At 39.0% G+C, this 25,874-nt stretch overlaps 1 protein-coding gene and 1 long non-coding RNA gene across 7 annotated transcripts in view; one reads left to right on the top strand and one right to left on the bottom strand.

The window, feature by feature from the left end:
• LOC105689622 (collagen alpha-1(XVIII) chain) overlaps positions 1–25,874 on the top strand; it is a 66,248-nt gene that overhangs the window by 2,441 nt on the left and 37,933 nt on the right. For all 6 annotated transcript variants that reach the window (XM_048658866.1, XM_020854384.2, XM_020854388.2 and 3 more), the window contains exon 2: positions 6,340–6,425. In XM_048658866.1, the coding sequence (XP_048514823.1) occupies positions 6,340–6,425 (86 nt within the window). The remainder of the gene's footprint in view (positions 1–6,339; positions 6,426–25,874) is intronic.
• Positions 6,433–24,399, bottom strand: LOC125501829. The gene is made up of 9 exons (XR_007279554.1): positions 22,985–24,399; positions 22,591–22,869; positions 22,226–22,306; positions 20,302–20,451; positions 14,170–14,270; positions 9,861–13,536; positions 9,613–9,778; positions 7,821–9,507; positions 6,433–7,674 (listed from the first exon to the last, which is right to left on the bottom strand). It is a non-coding gene; the product is annotated as an uncharacterized LOC125501829 (long non-coding RNA).

A 25,874-nucleotide genomic window follows, 5' to 3' on the forward strand; every position in this document is an offset into this window, starting at 1 on the left:
GGATAAAGAAGTGGACTTCATACGGGTACTTAATCACTTGGTATATGCACAACAATTGTTATAATTAGGTATGCGCCGGTCATTAACTATACAATACATACTCAAACATTCATCCGTACGACGACGCGATCAGCTGCTGCGACTCTTTTCTTATTTGATACGGGTTATCGAACGGGACTCTTGAAGTCCCAACGACGGATGAACGGACGAACTTTCCGGTTTTCGAGTCTTATGTATACATATATGTATCCGTATTATATACCCTTGTATATAATATAAGTAGAGATTTCGTAATCGGGAGGAATTCCATTCATTCATTTTTATAACAGACGCGTGCAGGTCACTTAAAGTACGCGGGACTCTGGAATTATTTCGTCCAATTTCTTTTCAATCCTGATCATTTTTCGACGCATCTTCAGAGGAGAAAACTTGGAGGAATTTTTCCACGTCACATAATGGACTTTATTTTACAAACTCGATCGAAATGCATTCGTTATTAACGGAACGATAGTGATAATGAATGAGTTTGAATGACGACGAGGGATCGATATTCGCATATTATCTTACATGCGTGCGTACGGGGGATGTGTATTTGTAGTAATAAATGCGGAATCCGTTTTATACGGAGCGCTGATTTATTAAGAACATTATCAGCGGGCCGCGCTGATTATTTTTACTGCAGTTTCCGGAGCCAATAAAACGGATATACGTACATCCGCATGCATACGTATACGTATGTACGTACGTTCGTACAATACGTGAAATTCAAATAGTCGGAATCGCGTTTGTCGGTTCAATTTTTCAACTCGATCGACATCGTCGATCGGGAAGTCTGAATTCAATCGTCGTATGCAATCGTAGATGAAAACTGCACATTCCAAAATCATGTACACATGTTACACATCTAATTATAATTTATTACACCCTGATGCATTTTTTTCCCCAACGAAGTATATCTAATAGTAAAAATGACGTTAGTAGTAATTAATACTTCTTCTTTTTCGATTCATTTATTTATTTAGATATTTATTTCACTCGGTTGAATAATTTTTAATTAACGATCGATCGAGTATATGAAATACACATGACGGGAGTGGATCATTACGTCGTCTACGCGACTCGTTTATGTTATCTACGTGGTCTGTTTAGTTTTTATGGTGCACATGAATATCCCACGTAGAGTCTATGTGATGTGATCGCGGTTTTTATCAGAATAATATTATATATTTGTTCATTTTATTTTCTCTTCATTTCCTTTTCTTTTTTTTTTTCTCTTCTCTTTTTTTTTTCATTTTCCCCTCTCTTAACACTTGTCGGTAGATTTTCTTATCTAACAGCTTCGTACACTTATGTATACCGACATACATATATACGTATAATGTGGTTCGATCAGACGAAATGTATGTTATATAAATTCGGTTGTACGCAGAAATACATATCACGCGGATCTGTATAATTTATGAAAACGAAGAAAAAAGAAAAAGCTTAACTTGAGGAAAAAAAAAATTTCTTTTTCGACCAATTACGCCATATACGCTATTGACCTTTCCAACGATTTTTTGCCTTTACTTTTTTCATTTTTCATTTTCTATCGGATCGTGAAGAACGAACAAGATAACATTTAGCTACATATTATACCACGACGGTATTCCGATATCCTTATTTCTTTTTTTATCCTCGTTTTTAATTTTATTTTTCCTCTTATGATTTTTTTTTTTTGGACCGATGATATAAATGTATCCAATATAATGAAAACTCGTTTCATAGATTAAATTCGCGTGTTAGACGTACGGTGTTGAATTTTTTTTCTTTCTCCTTTTATAAATGCGACTTTGCAGAGACTAGCTAGTATACATATATGTATATACTCATGAATTTAGCGTACATACATCATCTGAAGAATATATAAAGAATTGAGTTTTGCGAAACGTTCCAGATGTCTGTAAGAAGAAAATAAAATTCGCCCTCAATTCTTTTTTCCTCTTTTTCTCTCCTTTTTTCGAATCACTGTAATTATTTTTCATTTCGTCTGCTTCAATTTTAATGCGCCATTGAGAAGAGACCCACGTGTACCCACGTGTAAATGTACATTCGTTACAATTAGAGAGAACACGCGATTCGTTGATTTGTTTTTCGATTCGTTCAAACTCCCCGGATTCTAACTCATATCCTCCTCGAAGTCTCGGTATCTTTTGACCGATAAAAAATGACCGGCGTCCCGCCGCAAGTGAAATGCAGCGGCAAACTATCGCCGCCGTATTATACGTCTCGTGCACATCCTCTAAATTATTTTTATAATTTTTAACGTACGTATTTCGTCCGCATCGAAATATCTGTACATTTTTTTTTTCAGACGAATCGATTGACCTTGCAATTAGAGTCGATGAAAATCCGAGAGACATAGAATATATACAAAATCATAGAAATTCATTTGAACGCGACTCGTGCACGTGGGTAATGTACAATACGAGAAACATGTTTAGCGGTTGTTAGGCGCGTTTAATGCCGAAGAGAGATGTGGAATAAATTTAAGCATTCAGGAACGTGAGGCGGTGATATTTGACCGTAGAAATCACGGTGCCTCTCCATCAAGTTGACTGAAGGAGAAACCGTTTATGAGTTCGCATAACCCAAAGGTCTCTGACTCCCCGTATACGCTGTCTACGTCGCGATGTGTTCCTCGCCCTTTTTCTTTCTCTGTGGAATTTTTTTTGGTTTTTTTTTTTTCTGAAAGATACTCAAAACCGAAACGCGTGCCAGAAATTTCTGTTCTCTCGTTTTCCTTCTAGTTTTTTTTCTGATCTCTCTCTCGCTTCGAAAACAATTTTAAAATAATTGAAAACTCCTCGTTTTAAAATGCGATTATTTTAAAAAAGAAAATTTTCAAGGATAAGAGTTGTTTTTTTTTTTTTTTTTCGTTCAGCGAATCTCGTTATCACGCACGGTCTTTTTTCATCCGTCGTTTCTTTTTTCCCCAGGTAGTTGTGACACCGGAGATTCTTTTTTCTTCTTTCACTTTCGTCCTCACATCGTATGAAATTATCCCATCCAATTTTTCGTTATATCCATGCACGCGTCGACTCGTACGGTAAAAAAAGAAGAGGTAGAATTTCAGTTCAAAATTTTATCGGAAGTAATACGGGCTTTGTAGCGACGTAACGTAATGAAAAATCTGTGGATATGTGAGAGCTTTTCTGTCAAGTGAAACGACGATTTAATTATTCATTTGGATTCTTCGTTTCTTCTTTGGATTTGGAAATGTAATTTTCCAACGCCTCGAATTAGCGACATATCGCGACAACATTTACAATTAATTATCGAATAACGCGTAATGTGTTTCCATGCAATGATGAATAATTACACCGATAATTTATCGAACACCATCGAGCGAGAGCGAGAGCGATTCGTGCAGATTGCGAAATCCGATATATCGCGCGGGTATACTTGCAGGTATATACCGATAATTGCATGTGAGATTCGTAATTCAAAATAGCATGCGAGTAGAAGAAACAAAAAATAAAAAAGAAATGAAAAAAAGATTAACGACGTGTTACGAGGATATGTATCATTTAAAATATATATATATTTTTTCTCCCCCCCCCCCCTCCCCTCCCCCCCCTTCGTAACTAAGAAAACCAGTTTCTATTACATAAATTGAAAACCGTAATGTTGCGATGTATTTATTTTCTCAATTACGATATCGCTAGAAATATCTGTAGGATTATTACACATGTATATCAATTAGGTGTTATATGAATTCCGACTGTAAGTACCCATGGCGCCTTCGAGGCTAGGCGCCACATAATTGATTCCACAAATTGAGCAAAGTTCTCGAAATGCCACAATAAAATATATTTTTTTTTCTTCCCCATTCTGATAATTAATTAATTTATAATTGCTCCGATCGAATACCGCTAATAATTCTCTTCCCATACGTAGAGTACCTACGCTCTAAAAAATCCTAAATGGGCTAAAAATGATCACGATATATCGATGGGACTTTTTCAGAAAATTAAACGAAATAAAACACATCAAATATCAATCCCCTCAGAACGAGATTCGTTCATATATAGGGTGAGTCAATTCAAACCGCGCGACAAGGAGGAGCCTCGTACGGTTTTCTTGCGCAGTCAACGCGTCGCGCACGAGATAAATAGTAAAAATGAGCAAAGTCGACAAAAAACTACAGCCCGCTCAACGAACGAGGAAGTCGAGTCAGTTTCGAGCGCAAAATAAAGCTCCTCCCGTTTTCCAAGTTTGAAAAAACTCACCCTGTACACGTGCGTTACCCTCATATATACGTCCTTCGTTGAGATAATATTTTTCTCAAAAATATATATCAGTACAAATACACCGTATACCGGAATGTCGATGAGACGCGACGATAAAATTATCATAAAATGACTTCTTTTTTTTGTTTTCCCGTACCATTGTCATAACCGCTATTATTTATGGACGTGGATATTATAATATATATATATATGGTCGCTTATTGAACTGTGTCGCCTCGTTCCTTACGAGTTTGATAGCGTCAGCCAAGCGCGCTAGTAAGTATTATATCCGCGGTGCAATGGCTGATGGTTATTTTTGGCACTGACTAACTTAAGAGTTACCGAAAAATTCTTGCCCTCTTATGTACGCGCGTATACCGTACGTTTATACTTACAAACGCGGAGGCCGTCGTAATCGTGATTAAAATACTAAAATAAAATTGATCACACGAAACAGAAACCACGAAGAATATGAGATAATTTTAATCGTCGTACACCGATCTTTTATTAGCCCGCGCAGACGCCGCCTCAATTTATTTATTTTTTTTTCCCTTCTTTCTTTTTTTTTTTTTTTATAGAACAAACGAAACGACGGCTAAAGCGCGATATTCTTCACGGTCAACTGGAGTCCGGACTCGAGACTGTGGTAATTGATTTATAGCGAATAAAAATTGAAACAATAATTTTCCTCGAGAGATTACGTAAATACCGTAACAACTATATGATTCTTGGTAGACTTGCAACGTGTGCGGACTGACAATTTTTTCGTACAGTTCAATTTGAAGGGAAAGAGTCTTTTTTTCGATCCTCTTTCATTCGAGAGGGTGAAATTGACGAAGTCAAAGTAACGGTACGTTTCATTCGAGATGTGAAAATTTAAGGGGGCTTGTAGGCGGGTCGATCTGAATAATTCTCGGGCGATAACGTCGACGGCGTCGAGGCGTATGATTCGTAGTAATTTGTAAAATTATTTTCGGGGGGGGGGGGGGGGGGGGGGGTCGGGGGACATACACGCGTCAACATATCAGCGCGGTATACCGTATAAGGCTGTACGAGAGAAATAAGAGAAGGAAAGAAGAAGTGAGAATTAAGCGAAAAGCGCAATTTTATCAGCGATATAAATCAGAGTCCGTAAAAAAAGGAGATAGAAAGAGAGAAAAAAAAAAAAAAAAGTCGCTGCTTCGTTTCACTGCATATTCGCGTGTGTGTGCGAGAAGTGCGGTGGTGTCGGGAGTAGGAGTGGAAGCGATAGTGGTAGTAACAGCAATTCGTTTATTCGAATCTAGGCGAATAATGGAGGGCGTAAGGTCGCCGACAAATCACTCACTTTGACGAAACGAGATCAATCTGTCGGATTCGTTCACAATTCTTCCATAGAAAATGCTCCGACTCCGAACGTTTCAGCGTATATACGCGTATTTCCGAAGCTGCGTACATCGAGAGTGAAAATTACGTTTTTCACTTCTCGAATTCGACGATTTAAAAAAAAGTTATTTTGAAAATTTACGGTTCCTTCCGCCGTACGTCTCTCTGTTTTTTTTTGTACCGATCTTTTCGAAACTGAAATCCTCGATCTGCGTGGATACTTTTGAAAAACGATCACCCTATCAAAAACCGTATATACAAGGAATTCCCATATTAGAATAAAATCAACGTTATAACCATATTTGGTCGACGCTACTCGTCACGTTCTTGCCAAACGGTCGCGTTATAGGATGCGGATGAGGGTCGTTTTGCGTTTATACCGTAGCAACGGCGGTGGCGGTTTCCTATTGTTTTAATTGCATGTACTTTAATTGACCGTAGTTGAACGTTTACGTACACACAGATAAGCCAGTAGATGTCCCGAGGTTTGTTTCTAGAAGGTACACGAGGTACGAACCTCATGTTTGAATCCACAATTCCGGAACGAAAAAGTAGCGGCCAACTGCCGACTCGTATTCGAAGTTTTCTCGACGAGTGAACACGATTTAAAATAAAGAAAAAAAAAAAAATAGAGAAAATTTGAATAATAGAAGAAATTCTATTTCACCTCATGCACGGTCGCGATCTAATGAAAATCCATCAGTTTCAGCACTTTGGTGGTCATCTCCGCGGCACTGACTACAGTCCAGAATCAGGGATTCGCGGATCTGTACGGAGACAACAAAAACGGTGAGTCGAAGAATTGTGAAAAAAAAAAAATCACCAACGGGCGCGAAACGCTTCGGAGATATATCTTTATGTGGTGGGACTGATTCAGACGCTCCAGTTCCTTAATCTCCCCAAATTGAAGAGATGAACTGTATATGTATATATATATATATATAGACGGATAAAAAAATGTGATACATAAATACGTCATAGAATTATATGTACAAGTAGCTTAATTTTCAGACAGTAGCCCGCATACAATTTTTTACTCCAATTTTTTTTCTCCTCATCCATCTGAATTATTATCATTTTGAAGAATTACCGAACACCATGTGAAAGATAACCGTGTTACTTGGAGACGGTTCGCTTGGGAATCAAATTATATACACTCTCCAGATACTATGATGAGGCAAAACAATGCGTTCGTGTTACGTCTGAATATAATCGTCCATTCAACCGGAATTTTTCTCTTTTATTTTTTTCTCTGTGAGGTTTTTTACCAAATTTCAGTCGTATCTTTTCTCCCTGTACTCAGTTACGCTTATCAAGAATACCGTCGATCTACGACGCTCGATCGCGTTACGATTTCTCGAAGATTCATCCGTACAGTTGGAGAGCTGGAACGAAGTTTTTTACTTTCGTCATCCGTGGCTCCCTACGTTCGTATAAAATATGATAATCGCGTACAGGTCGAGCTGAATTATTTTCCCTGTACAACAATTATATGTATAGCTCGTGTATAAGACGGAAAATCTTAATCATTAAATCATTGCCACAGTCTGCAATCGATCTCCGCGTATCACATGCAACACTTGTACCGATCGTGACGTAATCGTCGACGATTGAATCGCTGTTATTCTTATATAACCCTTCCGCTTTTTTTATTTCGTAAGCGTTTATCCATATGAAAAGATAGACAAACAAACAACCGCACATTGTCCTCCCTTCTTGCCCTTCTTGCCCTTCTCTCTTTTTTTTTTCTCAATTTGTTTATTTATTCATCTATTTATTCAGTTACTTATCTTTTTTTCTCATCCTTTTTGTTTATCTTTCGGTTGTTCGTTCCGTTCCATTTGTTTCTTCGTACGGTGCATTATACTCCCAAATCCTCCGTTGATCTCGTCACGTCCCTTTTTCATCAGCTTCTTCGAACAGCTGATTTCATTGGAAAGTATATATATCACTTTTTCTCTTCTCTCCGCATTAGACGAGTTGCTACTGTACCGTGCGTATGTAGAAATATTCCAGATCCGACAGTGAGACTAAAAATCTGCATTTGAATTTTATTTTTTTGTTTCAACAGTCGAGTAGTATCGGATAACTGTCTTGGATAATACAACGACGACGAAAAATGACGAGAGTTAACGCGACATATTTATCTCGGCTAATAAAAATTCAGCCGAAGGGCATTCGTACCTGGTATTTTTAGGGCGTTGTCCCGATGGTTTTAGTTGCCGTTAGAAATTTAACGTTCGGTTTGCGCGACACGCGGATTCCTTGGTGATAGCGAGGCGAGGTGAGTCGGTTTGCGAGTCGAAAGCAGAAGCTTCGCGCTTATCGGGGAGGCTGGGACGAATAGCTCCCACAGGATAAGCGATAACGTTCATCCCCAGTTCTGCCCTCATTTGTATCTCCTCTACTTTCCCATCTCTCCTGCAGGAGCACTCTTCCGAACGTTTTACTTTTTCTCTCCCCTCCTCCTCCTCCTCCGTCTTTTTCTCTACTCCGATCTCCCTCTCCTTTCTCTTCATTTTTCACCCCGATCGAAACGACTTTCCAAAATCTGTTCGTTTCTAAATTTCTCTCTCAAAAAAAAAAAAAAAAAGAACCGGATAAAAATGTTGGAGCAAAAAGTTTTTCCCAACAAATGCGACGCCCGTGTCATAACGGGGTTTATGTTTTTTTCTAAATTTACTTTTTTTTTTCGCTTCACTTTTTCGCATCGCCGGAACGGGTGGTGGTGGCACAAAATTTTTCTGGTCGCGTCGTTCTCCCTTCTGTCGTTTAGTTTCGTTTTTTTATTTTCGTTGGTCGGTTGGTCAGGAATGCACGAAAACCGCTTCGTCATACGGCTGATCCTGGACCGCGTCTAATCACCAGATGCTTCAGACTCCTTGTGGGTGAAGGAGTAGAGGTTGAGGACGAGGATGAGGAGGAGGAAAAATGAGGTTGTTCTGCGGGAGGAGACGAGACGCCCGGACGTTTTCTCACAGACAACTTTCATGCTCATTATAATATACGTTTACATTACACACCTATCACACCGCGATACGTGCAGCAGGGCTTCTAATCCCATGCGGTTCGATGAACGCGTTTCCGTACGAATTTTTTCATTCTCTTACGCTTCGTCTTCTTTATTTCAGATAAAAAAAATCTTACACGATCCGACGAACTTGTACAGCGTCGGAATCCGTGCGATTTGATAAAACGGCGAAGAGGAAAGTTTCGATAAATCTGATCCCCGCGGTGTGTGAGTTTATCAGGAGAATCGCCAACGATCGAATACAAGAGGAAAGAATGAGTCGGACGAAAAAGGTGTAGAGAAAAAAATAAAAATGAAAATTGAGCAAACACCGAAACGCGCGGTTTTCCAAAAGACCAACGGTGATTATTTGCGATATAGGTGGGTAGGTGGTCGGACGTGCGGATGGTGCATAGGTGTTGGTACATTGATGTTAAAGGGAAGTCCGAAAACGATCGTGCGCGTACATGTGTATACGGATAGGTTCGATTTGAGAAGCTTTAACTTTGACCAATTCACCGTAACGAACCGGTATTGCCCTCCTCGTATACGCAATTTGCTATGAATGAATCCACGCGGTCACATTCTACTATGGGTTAAACGAATTGCATTTGGGTGTGTCCGACGATGATGGACTGTGAATCCGGTAGTCGTATTATACATATATACCGTACACACGGTCATTTATTTTCAACAATTTTTTTACGAACCTAAACTTCAAACGCACGTATTTTCAAGAATGCAATATCAAGTGAATTTTGTCGCTTTTGTTTCATCGTAACGAAAAATGACGATATTTTTTTTTTTTTTGTCCAACATTCCAAGCGGATGATTAAAAAAAATGAACAGTTCTCGTCCAGTCTGAAAAATCAAACGAAAGATAAATTATATCGAGAACGTAGAAGGAACAAAAAAATTAAATATGTCGTCTGGGCTACGCCGTAGTTTTTTTTTTTTTTTTTTTACGGAGGATGATCCGGTTTGAAAAGAGATTTTCCACGCGTTGTTTGTAAGGTTGATGCATTTCGTAAGGTCCATTTCTTGTTTGTTTATTTTTTTTCTTCTTTTTCTCTCCATTTCGCTCAAGAGAGAAGGGACGAATGCGTAAAACGAAATACGGAAAACGGACGCACTATAAGATGTGGATAGATAAATACCACATACGCACGTATATGTACGGTCTATACATACAACGATATGTATATATTACGAACCTCCAGAGTGGCAGCCCTCCGTCCTATTCCCCTGTTCCCTTTTCTCCCTTCTTGCCTTCTTCCCTACTTTGTTTGCTTTTTTTTTCTTTCCGCTGAAAAAAAATAAAAGGTTTTATCTACAGCCAAGGAGACTTATGGAGACAATCACGATTTTACACGAGCTCTGAATTTCAAGCAGTCCTCTCGCGTGTCATATCCGTAAGTGGGAAGAAATCTCGCGGTGATATCCTGAAGGAAGGGCGAAAATGGAGGAATCGCACCGCAAAAGTCTATACCCCATTTGTAATCCAGTACATAGATATTCCCGTACACACGTCACATATTTCCCCCATGGGAATATCTCTCTTTGTTCTGGATTAACATTGGATTATTTGTATACCTCGTGTATATTTTTCCACCGAGCTTGTGTTTTTTTTTTCTCTCCCCCGTTATATTTTTTTTTCAACGTTTCCCCGTCTTCGGCGTTTTCATCCGTTCGGTCCGCGTTCCACGTGAAATTTCTCGTATCCGAAACGGTTTCAGGGATCGCGGCGATTAGAATCCAAAAATGACTTTCACAAGGGGACCACTTCGATGTACGTACGTACATGCGTGCCTAATGTACGACCCGCGTACGTGTGTATATGTATGCGCGCATCCGTTATATTCTGTTCCCGGATACGCGGCGAAATAACCCTCAGCAAATTTTCTACTTCCTTAAATCTTCTCACCCCTAAAAACCTTCGGCATCTATATAAACAAGACAAAAGCTCACGTACAGTATGCTACGTACATACATATACGTGCGTATAAAGACGTATGTATACATACGTATTATCCCTCGGGGAGAGAACTATCCAAGAGTGCTGCAAACGCTCCCGAGGGACTCGAGGATACAGATAACTATATACGTGGGGTTTACACATGTCGCATTTTATCTTCTGATATAACTTTCAACTTCTGGTACGCAGCGAACGGCAGGCCATTTTTTTCGTCTCTTCTTCCTCTCGTTCTTTTTTTATCTCTTGTATGTATATTTTTTCTATGAAGATAGGAGTGGGAAGAAGTTACCACGTTTTCATGAACAATAGTCCATAATATCGCTATAGATCCAAACGTGGGGATGAAATCTTCTGGGCCAAAAATCAAACCGAATCAAAGATCGCAGATTCTTACAGTTGCGAATTTCTTGCAAATTTCGGAGCGAAAAATTCTAGATTTTTTTAATCGACAGTACGACTCATTCCCATGCCGTTTCGACGACTCTACAATGCAGAGTTCGTAATCGAACAAATATGCACGATATTCATGATGCGGAATGCTCGTTTAATTAGAAAAACACATCATACTGTGCGGTCAACCACGCATCACTTGATTACTCTAAATTACGGAAAGCCGGAGAAATTCTTGAAAGATATTGCGAAACAGGAAAGAAAGAATAAACACTTAGGATGTGGTTTATGGTTAGCTCAACTCTATCGCTACGCTTGACTCAAAACATCGCTAAGATTTTATACGGAATAGTAATAACAATTATTTTTGATTAATTTTACCAAAAAATGGCGTGATCTCGTTCGTACGAAAACGCAATCAATTCATAGTTCAGTTTCGAATCTGCGTTATTTTCACCCACCGGAGAAAAGAGAAGCGGGTATTTCTGACAAAATATTTTTTTTTAGTGACGTTAGATTTACCGAGAATTATAAAGACGATAGAAAAAACTAGGTTTCACGTGTAGCCGCGGTAAAACCGGGTAATGAGCGTGACCGTCTAATTGTAAGAGTCCTCCTCATAGAGATAGACAAAGTTTCAGCCCGGGAACCCACGTCATCTCAAAGAAAGGAAAAACTGAAGAAACAATGCGAAACAAAGAGAAGTCAGTAACCCCAAGTCGCTGTTGCACCCTCGGAATTATGTGCACTTCTCCGGCAGGTAAGACTGAAAAATAAAAAGACTTTCACGCCATTCTGAAGAACCGCCTCTTATCTCGTTCCGTCCGATAGTTTACGTACGCAAAAATTTTTCATACGAGTTTCGCATAATACGATTAAAAAAAAAATAAAGTGAAAAAGTGAAAAAGTGAGGAAGTGTGAGCCGGGCGTCACGTATACATATATATGGGTAGTAATAACATGAAGTTGGATGTACGTACAATATATGTGATGGGAAAAGGAAATGATCCGCGGTGATATTCGGTCAAGTTTGATCGTAAAATATGGCGAGGGTATAAATCTAAGATAGAAAAAGAGAGTAGAAGAGAATGGAAGTAAGTGGAGGTATAGATCGTACATAAGGTACACACACACACACACACGCTTACAAATACGTACATATGGAGAGTTGAAAGTAGCCGCATTACCGAGAAGAGCCCAGGGGTCCGATATGACATCTGCGTCTGCTCTAATAAAACCTTCTCGAACGAATAAAAACACAGTAGCTCCTCTTCCGTTCCGTTCCGTTCTCTACTATTCTATACTTTTGCGGTTGAATCCCCGCGAGGCAACCGGCTATCCTTTCGTGCACCACCGCCTTCGCCGTTGGCTCGCCTAGTTCGCCGGGATATTCCGCAAAAGCTGTCCGAAAAGAGGAGGGGAAAGAAAAAAAATAAAAAAAAAATAAAGAAATAAAATAAGAGAGGAGCCGGGGAAAAAAAAAACGAGGAGAAGAAAGGGAGAAGAAAATTCGAATAAGAGGAAACGAGCAGAAGGAGATAAGCTAAGCTCAAGTTTATGGTGCTGAGCGAGCAGGATACACTTCACTCTTCTTTCAAATCTCAAGCATTTTTAGTCTAGATATATTCACGCGAAATAGGTAACGGTATAGATCGATGGTTTTTTTTTTTTGTAATTCTAGCTCCCTTTGATTATTCATTTCATTTTGTTTGTTTTTTTGTTTTTTTTTTACATCAAATTCACTTCTCCTCTCCAACCTAGCGCAAAAAAAACTTCGAAAGATTTGATAATTTAAGAATAATTCTCTTCAAAAACTGGATGAAATAATTTTACCCCTTCCGCGCGCACAGATGCACGGGGTCCTTTGAAATAAAACTATTTGAACAACAGATGTACATCCCCATCGGTTTCGAGGATGGGGGGAAAAAAAAAACAGGTAAAACTCCGATAGTCTCGAGTGTTGGTATAAATGATTCCACGCGGCTATCCAACAGACGGAATTTCATTCGATGCCCCACGAAGAAAGAAGTTGAATAAAGAAAATTTGAGAAACTCTGAAAAGACGAAGAATCTGTGCGAACAATTACTCGATAAGAAGATGGTCGGTCGGTCGGTTGGTGTACAGCCGGGTACAGTTCGTACTATGCGAACTATTCTTGAGATCGTACTACAAAGTTTTATCCTTTGTTTTTCAGTTGGAGTTGGTATACTTTGAGAAACTGTGCGGGGTGCATACATACCGGTATACCTGCAGGTATAGAAAATTCGTGTAAAAGAGGAAGTTACCGCTTAGGCGGATGTTTGCTCTAAAAGTCATGTCAAAATTAGTTCGCCCCCGAGGTAGCTTTACATCCCCTATAGTCCGTACGTACACTGCCTTTTATTTTCACCCAACTCCTGGACTCCCCGTTTCCCCTGTCTTTCTCCTTTCCATCCCACCCCCGACCTCGGAATTATGGGTATTCCAAACTTTCGACCGCCGACTTCTTTCGGGAATGTTACGCTCCTTCCGATTTTCGTTGAACCTTGAGAAAAAAAAAATAATAATAAACTGTCATTACCACATCTTCCGAGTCATCTGGTCGTTCTTTTTTGAAGACTGCCCACCCCTACCGTTGCGTCGAAATTTGTAGACTTATTTATTTCATTTTATCAATTTTTCCCTTCCTCAGTCAACGCGAATGAAAATACTGCAATTCTGCGTTGCATATACATATGTATATATCTGCTGAGGGGTGTAATTACACGAAATACAAACGATGCCATGATACGTAAAGTATCGACGGGGGCAGACGAAAGATCCAGTTGGCGAACGGCGGGTGAATTTCACGCGTGAGAAAGTAATTAAATTATCTCGTTACGAGTTTACTGCTCTCGTTACAAAGTTTCCTTGGTAGCGAACGGTGTTACACATCGCCGTTTACACGTATGTCCGATATACGTAGACGGATCGTGTACTGCGGACGCATGTGTGCAGGTGGACCAGCCGAGCCGGATATACTCCGTGCTCCGGTTTCATTTCAGGATACGCAAAAATTTCAAACACTCCGCGTCGTTCGGCAATTTACTTCATATACTTTAAATTATTATTTCGAATTTTCGTTCGTCGAGTGCATCGACCGATAAAAATAACCCCTCTGCGTATAACTGTACCGTACGCGAACGTTTCGTGGCATTCCTTTTTATCCAGCCCTTCGGTGGTGCAAAAATTCGCCCCTGGCATTCCCGTGACAAGCTGATTGTTGGCGCCACATACGTACTGAAAGTAAAAAAATGAAAAAAAAAAAATAAACAAATGTTGGAAATAAAAGTACAGAAATTGAAAGAGAGAGAGAGAGAGAGAGAGAAAAGGTACTGAAAAAAAGGGCGGAGACGCGTTGCTCGCGTACAACGAGCTTTTATTCACAACCCGTTGCACTGGCTGCGCCATAAAGAGCATATATGGAATATATACGTGTTTGTAGCGTGTATAATAACCTGCTTGCAGTACCGCAGGAGTTGAATTTGGAAGAAAGCCAAATGAAACGGGAGAAGAAAAAAGAAAACCAAATAAATCGTTCTTATATGAACCGTGGAGACAACGAGTGGAACAATATTCTACTTACGGTACGTAATCGCGCGATCGTTTATTTTGATCGTAAGATTTTCATTCCGAGACGACGAGACGACGTCAAAGTTCAATTTTATAGAAAAAAAAATGAATCATTTTTATAATTGGGTTTAATATGCGTTTCTTACGTATTTTGATCTCAGGAATCCAAAACTGGAAGAAAAATTCACCTATCTCTAAAATTGACCGAGATATCGCCAATTTTCAGCTTTTTGGGGTCAAAAATTAAAAATTTATTTTTAAGTCTATCTTGATGTAATTTGAGCTCAGGAATCCGAATCTGGAAGAAAAATCGATCTATCTTTGAAGTTGACCGAGTTATCTTCATTTTTTCGCATTTTTTACCATAAAAATGGAGATATCTCGAAGGGAAAAAATGGTAGCTCAATTTGGACAACGGATTCGTGTTCCTGAGGTCAAAATACATAAGAAAAGTGCCATACGATCAATTTTTAAAAATAAAATTTTTTGGCCAAAATTTGAGATTTTTCCAAGGGGTACCCCTTACGATTTTTTCAAATTTTAACCAAAAATTTTTATTTTTTAAAATTGATCGTATAGCACTTTTCTTACGTATTCTGACCTCAGGAACACGAATCCGTTGTCCAAATTGAGCTACGATTTTTTCCTTTCGAGATATCTCCATTTTTATGCCAAAAAATGCGAAAAAATGGGGATAACTCGGTCATTTTTTAAGATGGATCAATTTTTCTTCCGGATTCGTATTCCTGAGCTCAAATTACATTAATATGGACTAAAAAATCAATTTTTCATTTTTGACCCCAAAAAGGTGAAAAATGGCGATAACTCGGTCAATTTTAGAGATAGATAAATTTTTCTTTCAGATTCGGATTCCTGAGGTCAAAATACGTAAGAAAAGTGTATTAAACCCAATTAAAACAATGATTTATTTTTCTCTCAAAAATCGAATTTTTTTTTGGTTCTCCAAGAGTAATCTCACATACAATCAGCTCAGAAATCCAAATCTGAAAGCCAAAATTATCTACTCATGCAATCGATCGAGTAATCATCAATTATTCGCTGTTGGGAACAGAAAAATTACGACATATCGATGGGTTATAGTCGTAGACCCGTTTTGATTCGTCGCAGTCCATGCACGGGTCGAATCACATATGAATTTCTCGGTCTTCGAGGGAGCCCGAGCTTTGCTGGAGTCAGGTAGCCAGCAGCGTAGCGCTTTGTTGTGAGACGTCACCTTGGGGGCTGAGCAGAGGTGACGCCCCACAACAAACCGCGCGCCCCTGCATTGGTTTTTGGTACAAGATTTCTTCATTTGTATAGAGGGATTTTGTTTTCTCCTTTTTCGCAAGTTCTCGGTGAAAAAGTTTTTATTGCACCAAATCCCAATTTTTTCAGGATCATTCAACGCACGAATGAGGTATTCGGTTATGGATTTATCGTTTGTTATTTTTATTTTATCTCGTTTTTCACACGCCGTATAAGAATATGCGAGGTTTAAAGAATTTTTCCGCGTTACACACGAGTATAGGTGGTAAAAAGAATATGGAAGTTAGGTGCGATATATCAAGTGAATTGGCTATCAACCGTGCATATACATATGTAAATATATGTTTCGTACGAAAAACGACTTTTTTCATCCACATGTACATATATGACGAGATATATGACGGATCCGTCTTATCGGGGTAGACATTTGTTCCGTTCTTATACGCGTAACATCAGCGAGAAAAAAAGAAAAAAAGAAAAAAAGAAAAATAAAAAAAACAACAGAATACAATAAATAAAGTCCGCGAGCAGTCCGCGTCGCGAGTAGCCCTCAGGCTATGTACCAAAAATGCTGCCGTGATACCAAAACGAATGAAAAAGAGGAAAGATGAATGAAAAAAAAAAAAAAAAAAAATTTACATCATTTCGTCTCTTTTCGAAAGATAATCGGAAACTTTTAACGTAAGGAAATTTTACACACGAGTGCGCGGCATCTATAAACCTGAGCGATACGAAATTTAAAAATCTTTTCAAAAAGTATCGATTGAAAGATATACGTATAATAATATGTTATTCTTATATATTTTCTGTACAGGTATATAGATGAATTATTTCTGTATGTGATTTCAAACTTTATAAGGAAGATAAAATACGTAATTTATTATCATACCTTTACACGAGATTTTTCGATTCATAAAATATTGAACACACATATAATACCGCGGATATAAATTTCTTCAGTTTTGATAAGAATAACATATATAATTTATACGAGTATCGATAGCGATCACTTTTTTTCTATTACTTTTCAAGAAGATATCGAGGCGACGAAGACTCGTTGTATCGTAACGATTCCTCCCCCCCCGTTTTTTTTTTTGTTTGATGTGTTTTACGAAAATTCCGAATAGCTCCGTCGACGAAGATATCATCAATTTTAGATACAATTTATTTAGAATAAAAAAAACCTCCTTCTCAACATTGGCAAAAATTTTGGTCGTACCGCATAACGAATATACCCCTACAGATATAGAAGTCCTTTCGGATTCTCCGAATCTTACTACGACAGGTGCAATGAAATTTGGACAGTATCGCGATTATGTAACATGAATATATGTACGCAGATGAAATACATATATATTTGTACGTAGCATGTGTAAGTTCGCATCGAAATTCATCCCCCTCAACGTCGAACGTTCATATAATGTAGCAGAATCATCTGTACGTATATTGTATAAATACACGGCATATACATATCGCAGGAAGGATCCGTAGTGAATTATTTATCCTTCTAAATTATGCAGCCGGAAGAGCACCAAGCTTGTTTCCCCCTTTACCGTCACCATGTTTTTCCCCGGGCCCGTTTCACCGTCTCCCTCCCACAGCAGACGAGAAAATCACGTCGGTCTAAATGGCTGATATAAAGTGTGCAGCGCGTAGTTCGACGTGCAGAACAACGAGAAGAACATCGTTTAACGAATATGAAAAATTTTCACGGAAAATGGAGAACGGATCATTGCAACATTGGCATGGATGGCCGATGATTCGTACGCGAAATGGATTCGTAATTTCTGTACAATTCGAGGTACGGAGCAAGCTAGGATTCCGTTAGAAAATTGAACACCGTGTACGTATACAAGTATACGCGAATACCCCGTATATATCTATTTCTGCATCGAAATCTACATCGGTCTCTTGGGATTCTATAGAATTTCTAACAACGTATATACGTATACGTATTGTATACACACATGTACGTATATATACCTAGGAGTTCAACTCGCGTTTAGAATGCGAAAGCTCTATTCATGGGGGACGTCCTTTTACACAACACATGAACTTCGTCCGACAAGGAATGCTTTTGCGATAGCCGATGTACGGGTAACTACGCGTCATAATATATATTCATGCGAATTATTATTAGTTTTTCTCAGTCACGTATATGTATAGACGAGGAGTCACATTTTTATTCATCCGGCGCAAGCTCCGATTAGTCGACAAAAAATCTATACACCTCGTCTCCTTCCTAAAAATATCAACCTGCGAATCCTGGGTGAAAAAAAAAAACAAAAAAAAAAAAACAAAAAAAAGCACCCGTTTTTTTTTTCTATTCGGAGAATCGAAAACCGTTTTGTGTTGAGCGTTGTATACGACATTTAATTACGTCTATATACGTGGATGAAAGTTACCCTCCACGTGACGTAATTCGGTAGTCTCGGAGTAAATTCATCATCATTGGCGGGTATAATGAGATGAAAACAGAGAGGGTTTCCGACACCCTTGAAATTTCCGAGTTACAAAGGTATACCTCCGCGTCGTTTGTATATACAAAGGTATAGACGCACCCGTTCGTGATATCCTCAGAGAATCTGAAGAGAAACACAGTCACCTTATACGGGGTGTGTGCGAACAGTGTATATTCTAACCATTCCATATATATACGTTATACGCTAAGTTTCCACACAAATTACATTTCAGAAGGCGTAATAATTGTACGACTGTATACCTATACGTCTACCCTGTCCTTTGCACGCATGACGTCGCGTTGCTAGGATATCGTTTTTGAATTCTCCATTGACGAGGGGGTGAGTTTCAACTATAATTTACAGGGTGAGTCGGTGGCTAAGAAATTATCCTATCCCCGCACGATTTCAATTCAAAGCTTTTGTCCATCGCCCGACAACTTTCTCCCGAATGAACCCGATGCGTTCATTGGACGAGAAAAGAGTAGCCCAAAAATCAGGTTCCCGTCATTTTCGGACTTTCTTAAAAACTCACACCTCGATGAAGTTAGACTCAATTACCTCAGGACCAGCTCCGGATCCACATCACAGCTAGCCAGAAACCCTTTCGGAGGGTGATCCAACCCTACCCCGGATTGAAGAAAAAAAAAAAATATTCGATCGATAGATTGTAGGTTTTATTTTTTTTTTTTACCCTTAACATACCGCATGGGGTCATTACTGCACCCGAAGCTTTCGTTCGCGTCATTTTTCAGGATGGTTTACGCACGTGCGCGCAACACACGTCGTTCGGCAATATTCTCTTAGCTTTTCCCCGTTATTCCGTTTTTACTCGTCGGGTTGTTCAACGTTCGACGTCTTCGCATGTACGTGTGTTTTAGTCTCTTTAACTCGCCAGGGGATCTCGAGAGAAGAGAAGAAAATGGAGTTTATATTTACTCAACTATTATCTCTTGTTCCACCCTTCGAATACCGTCTACTTCGGTACACGTCAGGTATACCAGAGATGTAGAGAAAAAAGACGAGAGAGAAAATAAGAAGCGAACCGAAAGAGAAAACACCGCGATCTGGTTATTGATATAACTGTAAAGCTCCGTTAGAGAATACGGGAGTTGTTATATTATATGTATAGTGAAACGTATCACGAAAATCGTCGGCGAAGACAAAAAGAAAAAGAAAAAAGAAAAAAGCTACACAAAAATCTGAGGGGTGGAAAAAAACGGTAGCATGTTATTGAGAAAATATTTTCCAGAATTCACTTTGAATCGAGGTACCGTGCGAATGTATTTTGAAAATTCGTCGAGACGAGGGAATTAGCGGGTTTATTCAATGGTATCTAATTGTGTTTGTACGTTGTTAGACGTTACAGAGTTTGCAGTCGCGCATTTATCAGTTAGGTAATTAACTGCGTTTCCTCAAGGAAACAAAATTGTACAACGTGCAACCGAGGTAACTTTAATACTTCTCAGAATTTATGCGGGCGTAGCTGAGAGAACAGAATTTTGAGTAAGTTATTTACGGACGGAGTTCGGAAATTTTCACCCTTACCCCCCGTTTCTCGAGTGCTCCTAACAAATGTCGCGAAAATTTTCGCCGATCACTTCGCTAAATTAATTTTAATTATTCAAAATGTTGAACAATAAGAAGAAAAAAAAAAAAAAAACAAACCGTGCGGATCAACCTCGTATTCCAATTCCGTTTCCGTATCACGTCTTTTACAAAAATCGGATGTGCCAAAAAGAAGCCCCAAAAATGAGAGATCAATTATTCGCTTTCGTTTCAACACATTTTTTTGGGTATTTCGAGAATCTACTCGAATAGGGTTCAGCGTTGAGATCGAGCAGATTATTTCTCTGCAATATACGAATACGTCAATTTCTCTTCATACGTGGTGAATTGCAATATATTGCTTACTCAAGACAATAGGTACCTCTTCACTGAGGAATCTAATATGGGAGATATTGAGAAGGTACCTGTATCAAAGTTTAAAAAGCTTTCTCTCAGTGTGCGGTGGTGGTGGTGGTGGTGGTGGTGGTAACGCCGGCGGTTGTCATGGTAAACTTGATTACCTCTTCCATTCTCCGTACTCTTTTCACGACCATCTCTTACACAACGTTTTCATACTGTACAAAAAAAAAATATATACATATACACAGCAATAATAATAAATGTTTCGAAAACCAATATATTCCGTCGTGAAACACCATACTACACTTTAGGGGGGGAAAAATATCAGAGGAAGCGGTGACGTGCAATTTTCTTGTATTATCGCCAATTTTCCCTCAGATTTTCAACTTTCACCCTTGATTCGTGTTCCGGAATGTTCCGTCGTTTCTTTCATTTTTACTTTTGTTTTTCTTCAATGAATATTTCGTACTTGATTTTTCATTTTATCGATCGGTTTTCATCTGATCTGGAGCTGACAAATGATCGTCGTTTTATGAGGTCTCAAAAATCGTGCGATAAATTTTACACCGCGTACGCGTAGCGGTGTAGCGAGTCGTTAATTATGAAAGTGAGAAATTTCAACCTTCCAGCGTCGCTGTCACGCATCAAAAAGAACAAAAAGGATTGATTCGTATTTCAAGTTTCAACGTCACTTTTCCAGTTTCTGTTACGAAATAATTTTAACGTTAATTTCCAGGGTGTGTGAGCGATGGTTTGTTGAATACAAAATTGAAGGGGTTGTTTAAAGTTGCATCGGTTCGTGACAGCTGAAGAGAAGGCGACGCGTCGCGTTGTTCAAGGAAACGTAAAAACTTTCTTTGGCGAGATTAAAATAGTTTTGTACCTGCAACACAAAAACTACATATTATGGAAGGAGATGGATCGATCGACCGATCGACCGACGCACGGTACAACCTGCGAATGAAAACCATTTTCAATCGCGTTCGATTTATTATGCGATTCTTCACTGAAAATGAAGAGAAATCGAACAAGAAAAAAAAAAGAAAGAAAAACGTTTGCGCACAAAATTCGATTACAGCTGAACAAGTTGTCGCACAGAGACGAGAGAATAACGGGGGGGGGGGGGGGGGGGGGGGGGTGTGCGGAAATTAATAGAACAAAATAGACGGAGTGAAGGAGGAGGTGGTAGAGACACCCTAAAACTACGAGGGTAGAAAATTACGCGGCAACTTTGTAACGCCGATGCGTAGTAGAGGCCCGAAATTGATTAGGGGGTATCCAAGGGGGAGAGAAGGGTGATGGAATACCTGGAATTACGGGTGGCTTATACATTATGATCGTGATCTTGATCTCGTTGTTCTTGTTGTTATGTTACAACCATTTCACGAACACTCTATTATCGTTGCGCCACCCACGCTGTACAGTAACTTATAGTAATAGTACGTCGAGTCACGAGGTAGTTGAGACTAACTTCTACTTTGGTCCTGTAAAGGTTTCGAGAGTTAGAGAGTTAGTCTTTATCCTCGCAAACTCGGCTTTTCTTCCTTTCTTTCCTTTTTTTCTTTTCTCCTTCTCTTTTTTCTTCCCACCTACTCTTCTTTTATTCCTTTCAGAAGGATAAAAGATTAAGATAGAAACAGCCGGGAGGCAGCGTTATACCGTTATCCTTTACCAGCATTCTGAAGAACAAAAATAAACGAATAAGATAGAAATAAAAAACGAAATGAAATAAAATAAAAAAGGACGAGCAGAATCAAAAGCAGCAAGGATCACTATTGTCTCGTCTGTTTTGAACATCGGACACGCAAAATATACACGAGTTGTGGAGTGAAAAATGTTCAGAGTCTGCGAGCATCCCTGAAATGAGATTAGCGAGTATTGAAAAAATCGTATCTCAGAAATTGTGAAATTTCAGAAACGGTTTACAGCCGGGACTTTTTATTCTCCAGTAAAATCTATCAAGATATTGGAACTATAAATTTTGCTTACTCCACATCGACGGTGTTATTTCCCTCGATTCCAAGGTGGCCCCTGACTCGCTCTACTGAAATTTAGCGATCGTTCGTTCGTCTGAAATATGACAAACAAGAGAATCATCCGTTAGAAGAGTTTGACGTTACAAGGTAGCTAGAGCACGGTAGACTGGATATATCCATGGTAACAAATTAAGCTTCGTAAGGAGAGCCTCGTCTCGTTGTCGCGAAGAAGATGAGGAGAGGAGAGGAAGAAGAAGCAGGAGCAGCGAAGAAGAGAATCTTTCGGGATGATCTGGAGCGACTTCACGAGCATGATATGTTGAGACTACCACTCAGACCTGCCTGCAGGCTTGTCGTAATAAACAATATAACACTCACTCGTCTTTTGTTCGACTCCAGGGGGTGCAGGTGGTGTCGTCTCGTTCTTCCTTACATATATATATATATATATATTATTACATATATACACATTTTTTTTTGCCTCGTCTTCTTCTTCTTCGTTTTCACAATTTCTCTTCTCCTTTACCACCAGTAGTCACACATAGCCCGGAGCACAACCAGGAGAAGAACAAAAAAAAAAAAAAAAAAAGAGAAGTTAAAAAATAAATGACAAGTATTCCGAAGAACAGCTGTAGCCTCTCATTTCTCTCATTGTTGCTGAAAAAAAAAAAAAAAAAATCGTATTACCTTTTTTTGGTAATATTGGAGAAAAAAAAAAAAAAAAAAAAACACACACGAATTCGCCCCGAATTTCCATAAATCGGCCGCTCACCTGTAACGAATGAAACGAAATCGTGTAACGTTAGGTCTCAGATTATCTTTCACCATCTTATTACCGGATGTACAATGTTATCTAAAGCTTCTCTTGGCGTATCGATGAACAAAATACGTAACGATGTTTAGGCGATAACCTACCCGTCCACTACGTGGGCGGGTGTCAAATTCCGTACGCACGTATCCCTGAAATTTAATCGTTCGAGGATAATTGTACCTTACCACCTATTGTACGCAAACTGCAGGTATCGAGGAACGAAATACACCCCATTTTTCACCGGTCATTGTCACGATCAGGTGAAGAGAAGAGAAGAGTGAAAAAGAGAGATAGAAAAATCGTCACCCTGTAAAACGGGCCGATCCTTTTCGCCCGCGTTTTCTGGAGTCCCGCGTGTCGCGGCGGTGTTTGCTTAGAAGAAATATTTGCCAGTTTCTGATTGGCTATTTCCCTCGGAGTCATGGATATGTACCTTAAATATATATGTATGTATTAATATACCATAGTTATAATACCAGGTTATTTTCACCTTTCCATCTTCCCCATCATTGTTTTCACTCTGTATATATATATGCATATATATTATACCACCTGTATAACGACACGGTGTGGCGACCCTTATTTTCAACATCCATTTCTCATTTACACGGTGTACCAGAAAACGATGTATTACAAACAACGCCGCCGGGACTCGTCCTGACAATGTCAAAACCAAATCAAAAGGAAGAAACCTTCCGATTGCTTAATAACCCGACCCTCTTCTTCGCCCGATTTTTCTTCCTCCTTTTCTCTCTCTCTCTCTCTCTCTCTTCGGGGTCGCGAGATTCTCAAACATTGTGAAAATGTGATAATCATGAAAACGAAGGAAAGAGCAACAACAAAAAAAAAAAAAACCCAGCATACTAAGTTTGCACCGATGGAGAACTTTGCTGCGACAGCATTACGGTAGTACAAACCGAATAGACGAGAGCAAAGACAGTTCATTTTTTTCTATCTCATCTTCTATTTTCTCTCATCATCGTTTCATCCTTCTATGTTTCTCGATCTTCACCACGAACACCATCGCCGCCAGCCACCGCCATCGCCACCGACCCGTCAATTGGTTTCCACACCAAAGAGAGACCCACTTTGTTACTAATAATAACAAACGAAATTCTAGAATAACATACTCCGGAATCTTCCACTTCCTACGGTTTATATATACATGCATAACAAACTTGTTCGCGTCTTATCAGCTTCTTTTCTTTCCCCCACTCGTTTTTTTCATCCCGTTTCGCCCAGGCCATCTTATAATCTTCTTCGTAATAACGAGATATACGAAAAGCATGCGCGTGATAAAAAAAAAAATTAGTTCACAAAAATGAATATATAATACAATAAATTTTTTTATTTCATATAAAATTATTCAAATCCGTTTTCACGGGGGGGGGGGGGGGGGGGGGGAGGCGTAGGGAGGCATGAAGTCTTCGGTTGAAATTAACTTTTTTCTTCTTGTATTCCGATCTTCACTCTATGGGGATATTTATCATTCGTATAAAATATGTACATAAGATCTATGTACTTCTAGTGTACGAATATCGGAGTAATTTTTCACGGGGTAAATTGATGACACGACATCGAGGTGCAGGGGGGGAAGTAAAAGCTGTGGAGTAAGAAAGGGCCCTGAGAATCTCGATAATTATTCTCCCTTTCTTAGCCGAAAATTTCGCCGAACATCTTTTGTGGCATGAAAAGCTCAAACTTTTTCTTTCGTCCTTGATACGGATTTAGGAACTGATTTATAAAAGCAGCTTTTCTCTGTAAAAATATGACGGGCCGAAGGTATATATAGCTGTACGATGTTGGGACGATAAATAAAACGCGCGAGATGTGCAAAGGCTTCGAAATCAATTACTCTTAAAAATAAACTCCGATGTCACGTACACCTATACTACATTCATATTACATGAAAAATTATACATAGAAACAAATACTTCACTTATATACTTTCTACCACACTTTTGAAGCTACCCGTGAGAACGGAGAAAAAAAGATGATGATAAAATAATGATAATGAAAAGAAGAGAGAAAAAAAAAAAAAAAAAAAATTTGAAACCTTTCGCAAGGGTCTTTATACTCGTAACAAAAGATGACTCTCAAACTTAATTTGTCGCTTATGATTTCGTTCGGGTGATGAACGAAAAAAAGGAATGAAAAATTAAGCGGAGAAACAGAGGATGTATAAACGAAGAGAAATCAGATTATTGTAAATTACGTCAACAATATTACGTGGGCAGGAATTGAACGGGAACATATTTCGTTGGAGAAGAGGAGAAAAGAAGAAAAAAAAAAAAAATCTGAGGTACAAAAAGCTCAGCAAAGATCGTACGAAGTCGTAAGTTTTTGAACGAGCTCGTGGGCTTGGGAACAAAAAATAGTTTGAGAAGACTACAACTACAGGAAAAAAAAAAAACCAAGCGACGTTAAAAAAGAAATACCAATTTTGTCGTAACCCCGTGGCCGGACGTGTACATATGTGTATATGTATATATCCATATACATACATTTGAGGTATGTGGCGTACGTGCTCGTGAAACGGGTAGGCTACTTTGACGAAAAGTCAAACATCGGGAACCGAACGTTCGCCACAGTTCACCACCTTCCTTTTCCGAGTTGAGAAGTTTTCTGATTAAATCTAGCTCGACGAAACTAAACTTTCATATGCTTTGCTTTTCAACCGACGTAGACGACATGCCCTCTTCCCACAATGTACACACGACCGTCGCACCGCTGCTGCAAAAAGTGAATCTCGATTAATTCATTATACAATATATATATATATATATATATATCTCGTGGAATGTGGTTATTTTTTGGGTGTTAAGAATTTCGAGCGGTCGGTTTTTCTCAT

The sequence above is a fragment of the Athalia rosae genome, chromosome 7 (genome assembly GCF_917208135.1).
Source record: "Athalia rosae chromosome 7, iyAthRosa1.1, whole genome shotgun sequence".
NCBI classification, from domain to species: Eukaryota; Metazoa; Arthropoda; class Insecta; order Hymenoptera; family Athaliidae; genus Athalia; species Athalia rosae.